The 21276-nt window shown below is 33.2% G+C and overlaps 2 protein-coding genes and 1 pseudogene across 2 annotated transcripts; all 3 read left to right on the plus strand.

Annotated features, from left to right (window-relative positions):
* The first annotated feature begins 634 nt into the window (after positions 1-634).
* LOC143562724 (uncharacterized) lies at positions 635-2104 on the plus strand. The gene has a single exon (XM_077050454.1). It carries the CDS (start codon positions 635-637, stop codon positions 2102-2104), a length of 1470 nt encoding a protein of 489 aa, XP_076906569.1.
* A 9783-nt stretch (positions 2105-11887) lies between these two features.
* LOC143562725 (class V chitinase pseudogene) lies at positions 11888-12403 on the plus strand (annotated as a pseudogene).
* Positions 12404-12410: 7 nt separating this feature from the next.
* LOC143562726 (G-type lectin S-receptor-like serine/threonine-protein kinase At1g67520) lies at positions 12411-21163 on the plus strand. Its single transcript, XM_077050456.1, has 6 exons — positions 12411-12744; positions 13996-14152; positions 14832-15043; positions 15139-15376; positions 15476-15626; positions 20858-21163. The coding sequence occupies exons 1-6, from the start codon at positions 12411-12413 to the stop codon at positions 21161-21163; spliced, it is 1398 nt and encodes a 465-aa protein (XP_076906571.1).
* Positions 21164-21276: the final 113 nt, after the last annotated feature.

The raw sequence follows: 21276 nt of genomic DNA on the forward strand, positions 1-21276 counted from the left end.
CGACAACAAATAATTTAGTTGTTATGTTCATGTAAACTTTAATTTTAATGCTAAACACATCAAAGTTTATGTTGAAGTTTAAATCTAAACACATAAAATTCTACGAATTTAAAATTTATCAGTGAATCAAAAATCATCAAAAATTAAGAACGTTGACTATGGATAACGTGAAAAATGCACAAACAAAAACATTAAAAAACCTCAGCTGCATTTTTTTTTAATTTTTGATAGTGGAAAATTAACATATAAAATACATGGGTGTTCAAGTGAGTGTTATTCACGTATTGCAATATATTCAAAAAATACAAAAAATTAAAATATATAAAATAATATAAACAACCCATATTATATAGTAAAACTAAAAAAGTTAAAATTTTGGGCAAAATGTAATTAAATCTACTACAAGAACAAAAAACAAAAAAAATTAAACCTGATAGAATTATTGCATGCTACATAGTTATTAGATGATAACAACAATACTATAAGGGGGTGTTTGGTAGAGGGAATTGAGGGGTGAGAAATGGAATTGGAAAAAATTCTCTTGTTTGTTTATGAAAGAAAGAGGTGAGAAATGGAAATAAACCATTTCCATTTATCTGATTTTGTTTCTCTACAAAAAGCGGAGAATTGAGAAATGGAAAGAATTCTCTTCTCCCTTGCTGAATCCCTAATTAACCGAGGGCTTTTATCCGCCGCCCAACGCGTAATCCAACGCCTTATTTTACACTCCCCGACTGTCACCGATGAGTTTTCTGTCATCGATTTTGTCGTCTCACGAGGCGTCGAGCCCGAACTCCCCTCTTATTCTTCCCTAATTACTAGACTAGTGAATACCGGTGAAATTCGTGTAGCTGAAGATTTGTATATCGATAGAATACTGAAACGAGGGATTAAGCCGGATGCTTCGTTATTAGGTTCCATGATGATTTGTTACTGTAAATTGGGGAAAGTTAAAGACGAATACGATCATGTTCGGAAGCTTGTTGAGTTGAAATCGTCTTCTAGTGTAAGTGTCTTTTCGGAGCTTATTAAAGAGGTGTTTGACCAAAATAGGTTTCTTGATGCGTATGAGTATTGTGTTAGGATTAATGACGCTGGGATTTCGCTTGCGGTTTCGTGTTATAATATGTTGATTACTGGATTGGCTTCTAGAGGGTATGTTGATGAAGCCCGCCAAGTGTTTGTTATAATGCGTGAGAGAGGCGTACCGCCTGTTTGCCACTTGTGGAAGTCTCTTGTGTTTGGTTTTTGTAAGATGGAGAGAGTTGAAGAGGCTGAGTTGTTGAGTATGGAAATGGAGTCGTATGGTTTCTTTGTTGATAAGGTTATGTATACTAGTCTTATTAACGGGTACTGTAAAAACCGGAAAGTACAAATGGGGATGAGAGTGTTTTATAGAATGCTTAAGATGGGTTGTCAGCCGGATACTTATACTTATAATACATTGATGCAAGGGTTTGTTAATTGTGGGATTTTTGATAAAATGTGGATTTTACACGGGCAGATGATTGAGTTGGGACTTGAACCTGATGTGCTAACTTACCAAATTATGATCAAAAAGTTTTGTAAAGAAGATAAAGTTGATAGTGCTTTGGCCCTGCTGAATAGCATGTCTGGTACAGACCTGATACCCAATGTGCATTGCTATACATCCATTGTTCCTGTACTTTTTAAAGAGAACAGGGTTGAAGTTGATGAGGTGTACGAAAAGATGCTTGATTCTGGTGTGATTCCTGATCAAGTTATGTTTTTTAAACTAATGAAAGAGTGTCCAAAAGGGTATAAGCTTCATCTTACACTCAAGTTTTTGCATGCAATTGCTAAATATGGTTGTGGCATTGACCCTTTATATTCAAAAGCCTCTTTTGGACCTACTGAGAGCATTCAGTATCAAATTGATCATCTTTTAGGCAGAATAGTGGACGCTGGACCTCATTTGGCTAATATGGCTTATAGTATATACATTGTTGGATTATGTTTTGGAGGGAAAAGTGATGCTGCTTTGCATAATTTGGTTTTCATGATCAATCTTGGGTTTCAGCCATTGATCTCAGCTTATAACTCGTTGGTAAAGTGTTTTAGTCAAGAAGGGTATGGTGGGTGAACAACTTAGCAAAGAAGGTATGGAGGCTCGTGAAATCTATGAAAAGGTTAGTGATGAGTTGAAAGCTTTACCAGGTATCACTACGAAAAAACGGTTAAAAGCAGCTCATTTGATTGGTAAAGATGTGGATCTAGGACGTTCTTTTCTTGCGTTGACAATAGAAGAGAAAATTGAGATGGTCGAGTTGTATACCGATGGTTCAATGGGATAGTTGTGTATGGTTGAAGTATGTTTTGTATGTGAATTGGTTTTAACTATGGTTGATGTTTTTTGCTTAAAAACTATGTTTTGTATGTGAATTGGTTTGATCAATGCATATTTTGGTTGGAATTTATGCATCTTTTTATATGTTTTTTATTTTTTAATAAATATTTGTTATGAAAAAAATACTTGTGCTAATGATAAAGTTGATATAATTCTCTGTTTATTTCCTATGTACCAAACAAGAGAAATGATTCTCAGCTATATTTCTCTACTGAAATCTCTGTACTACCAAATAGAACAGTCAATTCTCATTCTCCAGACCAATTCCCTTTCTCTGCAATTCCATTTCTCTATTCCATTTCTCTACAATTCTTTTCTCTGTACCAAACACCCCCTAAGCCCAAATGACTATACTTAAACTCCAACTCAATTATAAACTCATGTAAGTACAAAACAAATTAATAACAAAAGGCCATGCAAACATACTATAAACCAACATATAATAAATTTAAACTCCGGTTATAAAGAAAACTGTAAGGCCCCGGTCCCGGTGTCCTACTTGGACGTTGGATTTACTCATAAACAAAGTTCTAAATATCATAGTGAATTAAAACTTTTTACGGAATATAAAAATATCAAACATTCATTAAAAAATATTAAAAACTTGTCTTTAAACTTTCAAATTATCTGAACATAAAACGTCATAACTTTTCTTCAATATATGTCAGTCAGGTCAGCCCATGCCATGTACCCCCCCCCCCCCCTCAATCCATCTCCTTCATCCTATTCGTCTGCGTGTATACTAAAAGTCAGCTACGCTGAGTGAGTTCTAGTTAATCACGTAACATACCTTACATTCATGTGTGTGTGTGTATACGTATCCGTAAATACATATTACATACTTAACCTGCTTCTTTCGTTCATTCATACACACATACATACATTCATAATTCTATATTTTCATACTTTCATTCTTTCATACTTTCATACTTACATTCTTTCATACTTTCATACATTCATTCTTTCATACATTCTTACTTTCATACTTTCATATTTTATCTTACTTTATATACATACGTATATGTTTTAAAGAGTCTTTCGCCCTATAACCTCACAGATATTATTAGGTTCTGCCACCCTCTTACCATACAACCATACATACACGTTTTTATATTATATTTATAAACTTTCATACATACTCATAATCTTTTCTATAGCAGATATATATATATATATATCATTTATACATCATTCATAAAACAATCACATATCATACACTTACCACTTTAGGTAAGTGTATTAACTAATAACATCAAGTATGCACACAGCCTTGGAAACATAACAAGGAAATGAGGCTAGAAACTCACATGGGTCTTGCTTCTTTCGAAATTAATTGTAACACATTTCTTCAGTTGGTCACGGCTAACTGTTTAATAATTATAAGTATCAATTAACTACCTCTAACTATATCATCTAATCGAATCACAATTTTAATCGCATGGCAATTCTAATCAAATGACCATTCTAATCGAATGACATTTCTAATCGAATAACCATTCTAATCGAATGAGCTTTCTAATCGAGACAGTTCTAATCGAATGACAGTTCTAATCGAATGACAGTTTTAATCGAATGACCATTCTAATCGAATGGCAGTTCTAATCGAGTGACATATTCTAATTGAATGACATATTCTAATCGAATCGAATTCGATTCGATTACTTTGTTCATTTGATTCGATTACTTTGCCCATTGGATTCAATTACGTTGCCCATTCGATTTGATTACTTTACCCATTCGATTCGATTACCTTGCCCATTCGATTCAATTACTTCCTCATTCGATTCTAAATCCTTCTTTTCGACTCGCTTTGTCCGTCTTGCATAATAAATGAGCCTTGGACTTTAACCATATTGTTTCCTTGCACTAACTTGGTGCAAACGTTACCCGTATGCCCCGTTTCATTCCAAACATCTTGTTCATGTTCAAGTTTATATTTTTCTCACATTATTAGGTCCGATTTACTATCCTACCAAATTTCATACAAAACCGACTTCGTTTATACGTCCTTTTCACGAACCAAACGCTACTCGTTTTACCCGAAACGAACCAACTAACCTTTTTACTCAAAAGTTCATTACTTTATCAATAATCGTGGCCCTTTTCTATCATCCTACCAATTTTCATGCAAATACGTACACGAAAAGTAAATCTTTTTAACAAGAGCGTACTTTTGAGGTTTATGTTCAAAATCATTCGAATAGACCACAACCATATCAAACGAACTCGGAAATGAGTGATTCAAGAAAACGCTGCTATAGTCGCTAGAAAAGTTGAACAATTTCCGGAAAATTCCATTTTTAGTAGTTATGGTTTTTCTTATAAAACCTGGACTTCCCAACCTCTGATCGAAGATCTGATATGTGGGAATCTTCATTTATATTCCATGAACACTCAGTTAAATTTTGAGAGCGATCCGATGGTTAGATCTCCAGGAATCGTCGTGTCTTTATGGGTTGTTTTCTCAAAAACGGGAATTTGGTAAAGAATGAGTTTGGAGTCTAGGATGGGTATGAATGAGATGGTGGCTACATTTATAGGAAGATGGTAAGGCTTCATGTTTAACTTTTCATCTAATGACACTTATTACCCTCATACTTTAGATAATTACATTTATCATTTATTCTTCACTTAAACCTCGATTCATTTAAAATATTAAATAAAATTTAGGATGTTAAAAAAACATAATTTATTGATTCATGTAACCTTTAATTTATTAGAAAAACTACAACTCAAAGTTCATGTTTAACTTGAAACATCATAATCAAAAAGTATATATAAAAAAGTCTAAATAAACCCGCGTAACACGAGCTAAAAGCTAGTTTTTTATAACGAGCAATTCATAAGTAAGATGTGTATTTTGGCTTAATATCAAGTTTAAACGCTTGTATGTTTGCTCATCGGTTTGTATACGCGGAGTAGGATCTCTAAAAAGATGATAAATGCTTGTATGATTATATACCAATAATATTTCATGAGGTGGGTTCAATTGAAATAAAAATAAACGTTTAAAGAATCGTCTCCTTTCTCAACCTTATTATTCAACAAAATGATCATAAAATATAACCTCCTGTTTCGTTTTAGTAAATGTTTGAGCCGTTTATATATTTATCACAAACGTTCATACCATCCGTGCTATCCATTGTGTCTTCCGCTAATTCCTATAATTACCTAATATTATATGCACGTATGGCTTTACTCAACTAATGAGAATTAAATGACTAAGAATTTTATAAGGGACAATTATTTTAACACCAATGTGTTCAATCTAAACCTACATTTGTACGGACGTCGACCAATTTTGACCGGTGTCACGATAATCAATGTAACTCCTCCATCAATGTGAAATATTTATATATTTCACATTTAAATGTAATTATCAATATAATGGTTATTATTATTTTATTATTTACAGCTTATAATGGAGGTTCAGAGTTTTACAATGATTAATGAAGTTGATGATCTTAAAACATCTACATCCGGTAACTAAATAGTGATTTAAGATTCTAACTATTGTGCTTAGATGATTAATTGCCAAGGTGATTCTGTAATACTGTTCTACATTATTGAGCTTTTTTTAATTATGAGGTTTCATACCAACTTAATTTAAATTAGAATTACTGATAGAACTTGCACTTTTTGTAATGCAGCCTCCTCCTGCTACGTATGATGAAGTATTCAAGTGTTGACAATCTTTTCTCATTGGTCCAACCAAGTAAAAATTCTTTACATAGCAATTGGTAAGGCCTTCAAGTTTCCCTTTTTAAATTTGTTTTAAAATTAGTTGTATACACATTCACTTTGCTTGAGATTTAGATAAAATCCAAATTGGCAGATGTTACATCATTGTGATATCGAAAGCAGTCGGGATGAATCTTGAAGGCGGTCAAGTAGAGTTTTTATGGTCTTCTGAGAAAATTAATTATCTCCTAATCGAATATTGGCCAACTGTTATAGACACTGCTAAAAGAAACAAACTTCCTAGGATAACAAGGTAAATCATTACAATTCTGTGATTTTATTTTACATCCGCGCAATATTAGTGCTAACAAAAAACTTTTGTGTCTTGACATCATCAAAGCTTGTAGGTGTTGTTAAATTATGGCCCAAAAGGAGCATGAGGAGTTAACACCTGCCTAAATTTTTTAGTCGTGCATGCAGTGTATGCTTTTGTATTTGAATTAAAATAACAATTTATGGCTCATGATTTATGTAAAAGTATCTTTTTTTTATATAAATATGACATTTGCATTTTACTTAATTTATAATATATATATATATATATATAAGGTGGGGTTAAAATAAGAAGTGGAGCGTGTCTAAGAAGTGTAAGAAGTAATCTGGTGCGTTAGATATGTTGATTTGATGGTAGATATTGAAAGTGTGTTTATTGTGCGGTGTGTTTTATTAGATCTAATGGTGAAAACAAACTTTCTACACTTCTTATGAAAAATCTACTTCTTATTATAACCGTTCTTTCTCTCTCTCTCTCTCTCTCTCTCTCTCTCTCTCTCTATATATATATATATATATATATATATATATATATATATATATAAACTAAAACCCAAAAATCCTAGGTGTCGCTATGTGGTCGCCCCCCTCCCTTTTTGGAGTCACCAGATTTGCTTGATTTTTAAATGGTGGCTTCTCATTCATTTGACCCGAATTCATGGGTATAGGTCTTATCAAACCCATATAGTTCTTAAACGTGTTATAACATCTCACTAAATTAAAAACTAATCTAACCAAATATTTGATATAGTAATCCTATAAAGTAGGGATATACTAAAATTTAATATATTATATATTTTAAAAAAGATATATATTATTTATAATTAAAAAACCAATTTGTAGTAAAAAAAATAAACGGGTCTTTGGTCTCATCAAACCCATATAGCTTTTAAACCGGGTTATAACATCTCAATTATTTGTGAAACAATTTATCATCAAATCATAAATATATTATTAACTTTCATACAATAAAAAAGATAAAAATTCAAAAACTAATTAAATATTAGAAACAAATAATATAAAACAAACCCCGTAATACAGGGGATAAAAACTAGTATATATATATATATATAAACGAAAACACAAAAATCCTAGGTGTCGCGATGTGGTCGCTCTCCCCTTTTTTGGAGTCACCAGATTTGCTTGATTTTTAAATAGAGGCTTCTCATGCATTTGTCCCGAATTCACGGGTATGGGTCTTATCAAACCCATATATTTCTTAAACTGGTTATAACATCTCATTAAATTAAAAAATGATCTCACCAAATATTTGATATAATAATGTATAAAGTAGGGATATACTAAAATTAATATATGATTTATTTAAAAAATATATATATTATTTATATTTAAAAAACCAATTTGTAGTAAAAAGTAAACGGGTATTTGGTCTCATCAAACCCATATAGCTTTTAAATCGGGTTATAACATCTCATTTATTTGTGAAACAATTTATCTTCAAACCATAAGTATATTATTAACTTTCATACAATAAAAAAAGATAAAAATTCAAAAAATAAATAAATATTAGAAACAAATAATATAAAACAACCCTCGTAATACGGGGGATAAAAACTAGTAATATATAAACGAAAAGATAAAAATCTTACGTGTAGCGATGTGGTCGATCCCATATTTATGGAGTCATCAGATTTGCTTGATTTTTAAATGGTGGATTCTCATGCATTTGACCCGAATTTACGGGTATGGGTCTTACCAGACCCAGATATTCCTTAAATGGGTTATAACATCTCATTAAATTAAAAATTATTTTCACCAAATTATTGATGTGAAAATCCTATAAAATAGGATATACTAAAAATTATTATATGATTTTTTTAAATATTATTTATAATTATGAAACAATTTTATAGTAAAAAAAATAAGCACGTCTTGGGTACCAAACCCAGATAACTTTTATACCGGGTTATAACATCTTAGTTATTTGTGAAACCTTTTTATCATCAAACTCTAAGTATATTATAAATTTCATTACAATAAATAAAATTATACCCAAAAATGTATATAGATATTAAAAATGAGTAATGTAAAACAGCCTCCGTAATACGGGGGATAAAAACTAGTATATATATATATATATATATATATATATATATATATATATATGGGTGAGATCTAAAGAGAACTCCTCTTAAAGAGAGAACTAGAGAACTAGTAAAGAATTATTTTTAACTATTTAAAAAAAAAATATTGTGATTTTTTTTCTTTCCTCATTCTAATAAGATGATATTGATACTATAAAAAATAAAAATAAAATAAAAACAAAACTTGTCGGTGTAGTACTGTAGTGCATATGTGCACTAATGCTTATTGCATATATACAATAGTGTTTTATTGCATATAATACAACACAATTGCATTATCCAATACACATTATAGAATATATGCAAATACGACACTAATAATTGTATGCAAAACACATTATCGAATATTTGTAATACAACACTAATGCACATATCCACTATATCGATTTTTTTTTTAATTTTTGTATATAATATAACACTATTGCAAATAAACAATACAAACAACTATATATATGCTATTCAACACTATTTCAAATATCAAAATGCACACTATTAGACATATGCATTATAAAAAAAGTCGGTGTATTGCATATATGCATTACTCGTTAACTTTTTTTATTTTTTATTTATTTATTTTTTTTGTGGTGAAGAATAACAACATATAAGAAGGATGAAAGAAAAAAAATTAAAAATATTTTTTTTAATTAAATTAAAAATACTTCATTATTAGTTTTCTAGTTCTCTCCATAAAATAAAGTTCTCTCATGATCCTCTCCCTATATATATATATATATATATATATATATATATATATATATATATATGGTAAGGTTCCAAAGAGAACCCTTTGAAAATTGAGAACTTTGAGAACCATTTTGAGCCACAAAAAAACCTCTAAAATAAATTTAAAAAAATCATAAAACGAAAAAAAAAAAAAAAATTTTAAAAAATAAAAAAAGCAAAATTCTTATATTTAATTCCGGTTTCATAAAAAAAACACTTCGTATTATACACATGTATATAATTTCATTTGATCTCTAGTTACGTAATGTACACAAATGCACATGATCATTTACCTTAAATTGTACACATGTGTATAAAAAACGTGTATAAAATTAAAAAAATAACTATTATACATGTGTGTATAATTTTGTTAAACTGATATTTTTTTCAATTTTTTTATATTTTTTTATATAACCTGGATGAAATTTTTTTTTGTTTTTTTACTTTTTTTATTTTCGAGTTTTTTTTGTTTTATAATTTTTTTTATTTTTGTTAAGAAGAGTGTTTTTTTGTGGTCTAAAATGGTTATCAAAGTTCTCAATTTCAAAATAGTTCTCACATGATCCTAATCCTATATATATATATATGACATTTTAAATATATTTCACCTATGCGTAACAGGGCAATATCCTAGTAAATAATCACAGCGACGCGAAACATAATAAGGTAAAGAAACACCGTTAGATATGTTTCTATAAAAAAACAATTATGCATTGCCTAAGAGTTCGATAACCTTAATCCTCCATCTTCAAGAATTTTTATCCTCAACCATGTCCTCAAACGGGTGCATATCTATCAAATTATGTATAATCCACTCATCCCAAGTCAGTTTAGGTCTATCTCTACCCCTCCTCCATTCTATAGTAATCTTTTCAATGGATTTAATAGAAGTTGTTGCATGTCTTCTCTTCACATGTCCAAAACCATCTCATTATCCCCTCTCTTATCTTATTTAATATGCTAGTCAACCCTAATCTCTCTCGAAGGCATCATTTCTAATCCAGTTCAATCTTGTGTGCCCACACATCCACCTTAACACTCATCTCTACTACCTCTAGCTTACGCGAATGTGACTTCATGATGGTCCAACAATATATTCCATATAACATCGCACGTCTAACTGCAACCATGTAAAATTTTCCTGTCTCACAAAACCATGTAAAATTAGTTGGGTATCTCACGTCTCACAAAACTCTTGTAGTTGTTCTACATCTACACTACCCTACCTGCACGCGGTGGGCCACATCACTATCTATTTTCTCATCGCTATATACAAAACGAACCTGTAGTGTGAGACAGGGGATAGTTGTCCTCCAAAAAAAATAGTGTTAATTTTATCGTATATCCCGATTGCTCCTTAAAAAAATTTGATTAAGCCCTTCGCTTATAAAAAATTTGATTAAGCCCTTCGCATATAAAAAAATTGATTAAGCCCTTCGCTTACCTCCATAAATATATCAAGGTAGAGGTGCACAAATCAGGTTTTTTAAATACCCGGGTAAGAGTATAGAACCGGGTTCGGGTATGACCAGTACGGGTATGACCGGATATTGGTAATAATCGGGTCAGGTATTGTCTCTAAAAACCATACCCTATGCATCGGGTTCAGGTCGGGTATAGAACCGGGTATTCTAAAACCGAGTATTTGAATACCCTATTATCGGGTGTTGAAAAAAACCCTATTTACGGATTTTCTCGAGTTTTTCTCCTGATAGATTGAATTTTTTAAAAGTTTGCACTTTTTAGGGGTATTTTTTTGGGTATTTTTTATGTATAATTCGAGTATACAACGGGTATGAAATACCCGGTTTCGGATATTGGAAAACCCAGTTTTGGGTATGGAACCGGTTCGGGTTTTCGGGTATTACCGGGTACAAATCGGGTCCGGTTTAGGTTCGGGTTTTAGTGTCAAAATGCATACCCTATCCGTACCCTACGGGTAGGGTCGGCTACGGGTTCGGGTATTAAAAACGCGGGTATTAAAAATACCGTTTCCGGATTTTTATTTCGGGCCGGTTCCATGTTCGGATTTTTTTAACACCTCTATATCAAGGGGCTACCACTTTCTTGTTTCAGACCCATTCATACATATATCCAATAAATCAAATTTGAATTGACAATAAGTCAAATCCGTAGTAATAACTTGATATTTTCCGCCACTTTCTTGTTTCACACCCATTCATACATATTTCCAATAAAATCAATTTATTGACTAAAAGTCAAGTCCATAACAATAACTTCGTGGCAACCCTTGAGAATTTCACATGAAAGTTCTGTCAATAAATTAGTTGATAGCTACCTTTACGTGGAAGAATTGAATTGTCTTTAGGTGATCAACTCAAACAAAAACAGACGATCGACTTCCCACTCGTAATCAATATACATTCACACTATTTTATATTAATTATCAGGAAAACAAACCGAAAATATTACCATAATCCAGGATAACCTCTTGATTATCAGACCCCTACATAATACTAAAATTAGTATAGTTATAATAACAAAATAATGATGTAAAACTAGTCAAACATCACAATTAATTGAAACCATGAAGGAGTAGTTTCCTACATATGAAGATTAATGACTCGATAGTCTAAAGTCTAAACAAAAAACCAACCAAATTGCCATTTAATTATTGTCCAAACTCATGAATATCCTTTCCCTTATACTCCTCTTCATGATTTTCCTCTCTTCACAATGGAAAACTTCAACATCCCAAACATGGATCAAAGCCGGTTATTGGTACACTGGTAGCGAAAACCCGATGCCCAACATAAACTCGGCCCTTTTCACTCACCTCATATGTGCTTTCGCATACATCGACCCCTCAACCCATGAGCTGGTTTTAATTGCATCAGATGAGCCATATATATCGTCGTTTTCATCCTCGGTTAGAAAAAGCAACCCATCGGTTAAACCACTTTTGTCAATATGGACACAAAATGGTAAGTATGGAAACGATGGGAATTCATCCAACTTTTTATTAATGACTCAAACCCCCGCTTATCGAAAGACTTTCATCGAGTCATCAATAAAAATGGCTCGGGCTTATGGGTTTGAAGGGCTTGATCTTTATGTTGCAACTTTGTTAAATACAAAGGGAAACATGACCAGCTTAGGGAACTTATTTAACGAGTGGCGAGTTGCGGCAGATCAAGAAAAACTGATCTTGACCGTGGGAGTTACCGGCTAGCAAGCTAATGTTGGGTCTAGCATACCATGGCTATGCCTGGATCCTTGTGGACCCCAAAGATAATAGCATCGGTGGTGCACCAGCAAAAGGTCCAGCTATTACACGAGATGGATCAATGAGCTATGATTATATCAGGAACCACATGAGAAGTTACAAAATTAATTCGTTGTACAATTCAACGTACGTTATAAATTATTGTACCATCTATTCGTTTTGGATTGGGTTTGATGATGTAGAGGCTATTAAAAATAAAGTTGCCTATGCGAAAAAGAAGGGGCTTCGTGGTTATAGCGTATGGCAGCTCCCGAATGATCACAACTGGGAACTCTCAAAAGCTGCTGGTAAGTACAAATGGTTAGATGAACACCTTTTGCCCAATCTTTAAACCATTTTAATAAATTGCTTTGGTGCTCCATAGTTAGTTAAATACAATCACAATTCAGGTGAAACGTAGTACATTTTTATGCAATTTATACCCTTTTAATAAATATTATTAATTTTTCATTGTAACAACTTAGTAGATTGAATGGATATATAATATACTTTGGGCGTCTGAAACGTCTTGACACAGTGCAGAAACATAAAAACGAAATTTCATTGACGAAATTGATATGATATTTAATTCTAGGCTATACTGTATTAAGCCAATTTTAGAAATCTGAAACTACCTGCCTAATCATATCATGTTAATAAGTTCCTAAATAAACACATAAATTACTCAAATCAAAAGATTCATGTGTTTTGCATAGAAAAGTAAATAAACTGAAACTCGTAAAATTGGAGAAACCCATGAGTTCAAATCAGGGCTCCAGCTGATGAAACTCGGGTCCGATGGTTGGTTTGTTACATGATTCGGTCTATTAAGACGTGTGTGAACCTTACTTATCACCTGTTAACTCAAGATATGACGCAAGTTATATGCCATTTTTAAGTTGGGTCATTTTCTAGCCGTGTTGTCTCTGTCTTGGCAACGTAGGAGCTCACTAACTCTTGATGGTCTGTATCTCTTCTGACCCGCTACTATACACACACAAAAGTACAATGGTAATGAAGCACATTCCATAACAAAGCTATGTGTAATATGAGAACATGCATCGTTTTTTTATCCATTATAAACAAAGGTAGTTTGAAAAGCGATTGTACTTACGATGAAACTGTGCAGCGCAAGAAGACAATTATCGTGTCCACCACAAGCGAATATTTGCGATTGCTTTGTGCACAATTGCTTCCTTTATCCTGCTAATAGGCTGCATAATATGCTACATGAGGAAAAGAATCATGTCAAAAGGTAAACTTTTTACTCTCCAAATTTTACTTGCCAATTTCTACCATTAATTCCAAGAAAATAAAAATAATCTTAATCAATATCAACTTATTAAAAATTTATTTGATCAATCATTATCCTGTAAATTACAGTAATCTGATATCGATATTAACTTGTTCACCTTTATAGTCAAATCATGTTTATCTTCCCCGTCTTAAAATTTGGAAGTATGGGCCAATATGTAAAGTGAAATTTTAAGTGTAATATACTATCATTATGTTAACAATTTCATGTATCTGAGGATAACATATTCGGTTTTCTATAATAGTGAAACACATGATGGTCGTGATGATGACGATGATGAATAGTGGCAAATCATCATATCACAATCAGCAAGCAATTAGCTTTGAAGACATAAGAGAAGCTACAAATAGCTTCTCGGAAGAAAATAAGCTTGGCGAAGGGGGTTATGGACCAGTTTACAAGGTACTTAGTTCGTCTGTTTACATATACCAAATTATTCATAATCAACTATCATTGAAATTGGATCTGCACCAAAATTAACTTAGTATACAAAGAAATGCGTACGTTATGCTTGTTTGATGACATGAGAAGGAATTAGCATGGGCTAGTGATCAACCATAACGGTAAAATTGACTAGAAACATCTTGAGATGAAAACTTCATAGGCAGTGTATGCATGTTATCCATTCGGAATGACGGTAATATCATGTAAGTAATTTTTAAGTGTGATATACCTAGGTATCGTTATGTCAAAACAGTTTCGTGCATACTTTTACCTGTATATCTACTTTTAATCGTCTAAATCAAAATATTTTCAGTCTATAATCTAATAATAATACATGAGAGGATCTATTTTGATATGGTTTTGTGTAACACATTTGTTTAAGTTAGTATTGGTGGAAAATAACTTATGAAAGAGTAAAAGTATTACGCAACTGCCAATCACTTCTAAATAATGAGTGATTTGTTTATGTAGCTACAACATACTCAGAATAAATGTCTACTTTTTCGTGTTTTACTCTAAATTTAATACTCTAAGCAATATCGCCCATGTATGAGGTATAGCATAGTATTGTCGTTTTGATATGTTACTTTTCGATGCTTATATTAATTTATTGTTTGATCTTACCGGTGGATCACCAGGGAAATTATCAAACAGACAAGAAATAGCGGTAAAAAGACTTTCACATAGTTCTAAACAAGGAACCGAGGAGTTCAAAAACGAGGTTACATTTGCCACAAAACTACAACACGTGAACCTAGTAAGTCTCTTGGGGTTCTGCACTGAAAGAGAAGAAAATATGCTAATCTATGAATATATGCCAAATAAAAGCCTAGACTTCTACCTCTTCAGTGGATAATTTTCTATATTCCTGATATTATTATATGAACCCGCGTCTTGGTTTACTTTTAATATTTTTACTTATGATATATAATTACTTGTGTAGATCCATACAGAAGGTCAATGTTGAAGTGGGAGAAATGGGTTGAAATAATTGATGGGATAATCCAAGGGCTTTTGTATCTCCAAGAATACTCAAGACTAATAATAGTCCACAGAGACTTGAAAGCAAGCAACATTTTACTTGATGCTGATATGAAGCCAAAAATATCAGATCTTGGTATAGCAAAGAGCTTTCAAAACAATGAAATTGAAGCAAGTACTGACCGGATTGTTGGAACCTAGTAAGTATCTCAAAAATATGTATTATTAATCCACATATTTTTCAGTATTAATATATCCTAATTCTCTAGACGATTAACTATTTTCTTGGTGCAATGCAGCGGATGTGTTCCTCCTGAGTATGTAAAAAAGGGTTTATACTCACGAAAATATGATGTGTATAGCTTCGGGGTACTTCTTCTGCAAATCATAAGTGGGAAGAAGAACTACAACGTCTATGGACCGCATGAGAACCTAAATCTCCTCGAATATGTAAGTTTGTTCTTTTTATTATATAACTAACAAGTGAGTTCCACACTTCCACTACTAGAAAATGCCATAAGAACCTGGAAGAAAGAAAATAACATAAGATATATTATTTTGTGGCATAAGTTTAAAGTTTTGCAAAATGTATTTTACCCTTCTTTTATTCCACATTAACATGATCAGAACCAATTGTTCCTAACTTCCTTAATTAAGAACAGAAGTTAAACATGTAAGTTGATTGCGGAATCATCTGAATTGTTGAATCTGAATTCCATCATATACATATAGAGGCTGACTTTATTAGAATTGGCATATTAAATAACTAGAGACATATTCACTACACCGTTACAATCTTTTGTGGAAAGTAAAACTAAAATTATAGCAAGAATGCAACACCAGCTTACAGATATCAGCAACTTCAAAACAGTATTGACAAGGATAACACCAAAGTCCAAATCATATTTTGGCTTTGATAGTCCTTTTTGTTGGCCCCGTCTCAATCGTTAGTCTTCTGATCAAACACTGATTTCTTGGACACCATTGTTAATCAACACACACACTTACTAATTAAACTAGAATTCCAAGTATAGGAACAACAACTGAATGTAATTGAAACGTAACTTGAATTAACTTGAATGTCATTGTTGTATTTTGTAACAATTTTGTTCATCCAATAATACAAACAATTTCATGTTTCGGGTTGAATCCCTTGTTGTTCTTCTTCTTTGTTCATGTTCTTCATTGATGGAATGGTTGAACCATGATCTCTTGGGTCATATACTCTTGTCACGTCTCACTAAAAATAACAAAGTAAATTAAAAATAAAAAGACTAATAAAGTAAATTAGAAAAGAATAACCAATAGTATAATACAACGATTTTTAGAAGAGCCCAATGTCATGGACTGGGGTACTATCTTGAGAAATGTCGTTCCGCGTCCTTATATTCATAAAGGCTAGCCTTTGTATTCGCATTCTTATCTCGATAGCGACTAGTCTTCGATCCTTATCTAGGTAAAGACTAGCATTATGTCTCTTGATTGATGATGATGACTGGATTAATTTGTCCTGCCTTAGACTCATCATATCCTGGAGTTGCTCAACTAAGACTACTATGGTGTTGAGATAAGTATAAACTTTAGGTTCATATTACACTTAAGCGTCAGGATGCTATAAAGGATTTGCATCAGAAGCCATGCGTTCAACACCTTTGAAGGTGGCCAGGTGGGCTTGTACCTCAAACATTTGGCTCATGACATGACCCATTATCTTTTCGTGCTGCCCCGGGGAATGATTGTTGTTCACACGACCAAACCATCACCTCTCTTTTGGATCATTAAATTACTCTCTCTCTCCCGATTCAGATTCAGGTTCGATACTTTATTGGCCAACACTCTTGCTTAATGATTACAACCCTCAAGTGAGGCCCGTTTGATACGTTGGGATAAAGGTTTCACAAGTAAGCACAGCTCATTAGTCATAGAATCTACCTTATTAATGCCTTCATCGTCATTGCACAAATGACATTAATAACATGGGAGAATGACACGAGTCAACTGTTAAACTTTAAGCCGGTGAATCAAGAACAAGAACACGAGATTTGATCAACACACGATCACTTTTATTAAGAAAACGACTAACGAGAAAAACTTAATAATTAACTAACACATTGAACCTAGGGTATATATAAACCCACGATTCTAATCTTACACTAACTCAAATACATAATTTGAATCCAAAACAAATAAAATTAAATAAAATTAGACTAACTTATCTTATAATAATAAACTAATTATTATATTCATATATTCTCCAAGATTTTAGGAGCCTTCAATCTGGTTTGGTGTTGGACACGTTTAATACTCCCTCTCAACACCAAGCTTCTTCTAATCATGACACACATGAAGCACCTCAACTCGAAACACCCGGCGACTCAACACAATAGGTCACGTCTTCCGACATTGGCTAAAATGTTGAATTCCAACACTCCCTCTAGATTCATACTTGTTCCTCCAAGGTTTTTCACGGTCCCACAACACGTATCTCTTTGGACTTGATTCTTGGACTCATCACACGCCTTCACACGAAGTTGCATCTTGGTCCGTCACTCCTTAATCTACACAAGATCTAGGATATATTCAACTCACCTCCAAACGGCATTTGTTGCATGCCTTATCTCCGATGGTCTCCTACGAACCCATTGTTCGTACAAACCGAAACCATTCTATTTTGACAGCCCGAAAACCATTTTAGCCACCGGTTCTAGCTCCGTAACTCATCCCTCGATTTTGTCAACAACCTGAACCATTGCTGCCATGTACGTTATAATTTGGTCCCAAAACCGGACTCAAACATCTGATAGACAGCCCAATAACGCTACCACTTGGGGACTGTTGGGTCATCGATCCAACCCACTAAACTACCCCGACACACGGAGATTTAACCATCCCGACACACGGTGATGGCACATCATCACTTCCCCGATACACGGAGATTTAACCATCCCGACACATGGTAATGGCACATCATCACTCCCCGACACATGACCTTGTTGCGGACGTTACGATTTTCAAGCGGAGATCGATAACACAAAACACAACACACCGACTAATGGTTGTTGGAAAGCTTTTCACCATTATTCGACTAACGAATACAAAGAACCTAAACTAGAATATTATTTGACCAAAAAAAAATCATTCTTTAACACCAACTTGCCATTGAAAAGGTTTCACCTCTTTAAAACCCACGTTAGTACCATGCAACTCATGTACCATCTTATTTATGCATTCAGTCATAACCAACTTTACCATAAATTGATCAAAAACAGAAATTGAAATTGATCATCATCAAACTTTTCGACCATGATTAGGTCCTCTATTTTCTTTGCCACTCAAAGGCTATTACTGCCATTCTTGGTTCACTTCAATCAGTTCTCGCCAACACTCAATCAAATTTATATTGCAATCGGAACCAAGACACATTCGATCGGAAACGTACTGCACTCGAAGCCTGGACACGCCTTCGTTTGATCGTACCGCGATCAGAACCGAACACACCTTCATTCGACCTTCGAAACTTAAGGCGATTGAAACCTGGACACACCTTCCTTCGATTGGTTTCTCTGTTTTAAATGAACTAAAACAGCCTACTCTTACTTTGTTCGACTTCGATCGGCTCAATCACTAACCTGAAAAATAAGTCACAACTCGTTCACGATCGTAACCCGAACACACCTTCGTTCAAACCGAAATTATAAACTTGTCTCTAAGAAAACCAAATATTGCTTCTTGGCTTGTTCTGAGCTTTACGTACAAGAATAAAAAACCTCAAATTCTTTTATTGCAAATCTTGGACTCAATTTTGTATTGGTTTGACGAACAAAAACCAATTAATCTTCTTATTAATAACAGTGAACGAGAAGTATAAATAAACCAAATTGAACCTTCATGTCTCTTCTATACGAACAACAAATGAGGTTTATGTTACTTTTGGCTGCAAACTTTTAGATTGGACACACCTGATCTATCGGCCTATTGTTTCATGATAAACTTCTTGACATGTTCATTACCGGTCACCCATGTCGTCACAAGCGGCACTCCCGCATGACAAAGATTGACGCGGAACACATCACCGTCTTCGTCTACTTATGCTGTTAGTCTTCTAGTTGTGACCCAAAGCCTTTCTTTCACGTATGCCCTCCATCGACGGACACACTCCCCGGTGGAGGCTGCCCCGATCTTCAAAACGCTTCCCGATACGAGCCCTTGGCTCTGATACCACTTGTTAAACTTTAAGCGGGTGAATCAAGAACACGAACACAAGATTTGATCAACACACGATCTACTCTTTTATTAAGAAAACGACTAACGAGAAAAACTTAATAATTAACTAACACATTGAACCTAGGGTATATATAAACCCACGATTCTAATCCTATACTAACTCAAATACATAATTTGAATCCAAAACAAATAGGATTAAATAAAATAAGACTAACTTACCTTATAATAATAAACTAATTATTATATTAATATATTCTCCGAGATTCTAGAAGCCTTCAATCTGGTTTGGTGTTGGACACGTTTAACATCAACCACATAGTTCAAAGGGTAGAACCCCTTTGATACCACTTGACATAGACATATCGCCTATAATCTCATTGTGCGGCAATATGTCCCATACTCACATCCTTTCTACAATTCAAGAAACCAAAAAAAGTGTGAAGTTACATGATATAAAAACACTCTATATTGCTTTGTAAACACTCTACGAGAAAACTTTACAAGTTACTTTCGAGGTGAACTGCCCCAAATGTACTTTGCTACTAAATGAATGTGTTCTATAACTTCCTATCTATTAGTTACTTTACTCTAGATTATGTACAACTTTTCAGGAACTTTCATGAAAGTCTCTACCTTTGATGTAATTAGCTAAGTCCGCACTTTTCCTTCAAGTTCTTCATGCCTTTCCATGGATATTTCTAAAGTTTTTCCCCATGGACTTTTGATCTTCAAGATATTGTTACTTTTTTAGAACTTCCAGGAACTCCTTAGCATGTTGATCAATGTTTTAGGCTGATCATCAAGCTAATGCAAGTTCATTTAAAACTTATGAAAGTTTTAATATATTACGTAGAATTATAAGTTTTATTCCCGTTTATGACTTTTAACATTTAAGTACCTCTAAAATATTTAGTTTTTCTTCCCATTTGGAGTTGTTCACATATGAGCGCTTGTGGTTTCATTAGTTGTCATCCCATATTGAGTTTTTTACATGTGAACACTTGCGAAATCTTCATTTTACTTCCCAAATTCTGATTTACATGGGAAGGTTATGAATCTTTTTTTTGTTATTCTTACATTTTAATGTTCACATGTATACAACTTATAAAAATCTAAACTCGAAAAGTGAACCGACTCTTCATAATTTAAATTGGCTGACAAAATTACACGAGAAACTTGGGCATAAAAATCTCTGATTGTTTTCAGTTAAAATAATAAGATAACTATCCATGCATACACAAAAAGTATTGGATTTCAGTGACTATGTGTGGTTCCTGTGGATCCCATTATATTTCTTGGTTATAATTTGGAGTTTGGACCATCCCCAGTATGAATACGTGTTATGCATATATGCATATTAGTTAATTTTATTTAATATTGTAACTTATGATTTTATAATTTTTAAAATGATGGATATTTGTCTTTGATGATTGACCACGGTCCTCGAACAATTTCAGGCATATGTTTTATGGAAAGAAGGCAAAGGAATGGAGTTCATAGATCCTTCATTGGATGATGAATCTTCAACATGTACATTAACAAGATACATGCAGGTGGCCCTGCTATATGTTGAAGAACAATGGTCACACAGGCCATCAATGTTGGAAGTTTCAAACATGTTAAGGAATGAATATCAAAGTCTGCCTATACCAAGAAGACCTGCCTTTTCAACCAATAAATATGATGAAGAAAAGAAAAATAAAACCAATGGAAATACGTACTCTGTCGATATTGCAACCATTACCAAACTTTTACCTCTCTGAGTTATAACTACAATTAGCTGTGGCTGAACCATTACTTCTTATCCTTGTAAGCAATATGGAGGTCCAACTGAAATTTCTCAAGAAGTTCACATTTTGGAAAGATAAATGACAAA

Source organism: Bidens hawaiensis, unplaced genomic scaffold (genome assembly GCF_021521415.1).
Source record: "Bidens hawaiensis isolate Kalapana, Puna unplaced genomic scaffold, B.hawaiensis_p1.1 tig00021053_1, whole genome shotgun sequence".
In the NCBI taxonomy this organism is placed as follows: Eukaryota; Viridiplantae; Streptophyta; class Magnoliopsida; order Asterales; family Asteraceae; genus Bidens; species Bidens hawaiensis.

Bases quoted from the DNA above. Each gene is read 5' to 3' on its own strand.
- LOC143562724 (XM_077050454.1), top strand. From the start codon at position 635: ATGGAAAGAATTCTCTTCTCCCTTGCTGAATCCCTAATTAACCGAGGG.
- LOC143562726 (XM_077050456.1), top strand. From the start codon at position 12,411: ATGTTGGGTCTAGCATACCATGGCTATGCCTGGATCCTTGTGGACCCC. The intron at 12,745-13,995 runs GTAAGTACAAAT...TTTCTATAATAG, and splicing joins GGAACTCTCAAAAGCTGCTG to TGAAACACATGATGGTCGTG. The intron at 15,627-20,857 runs GTAAGTTTGTTC...GAACAATTTCAG, and splicing joins ACCTAAATCTCCTCGAATAT to GCATATGTTTTATGGAAAGA.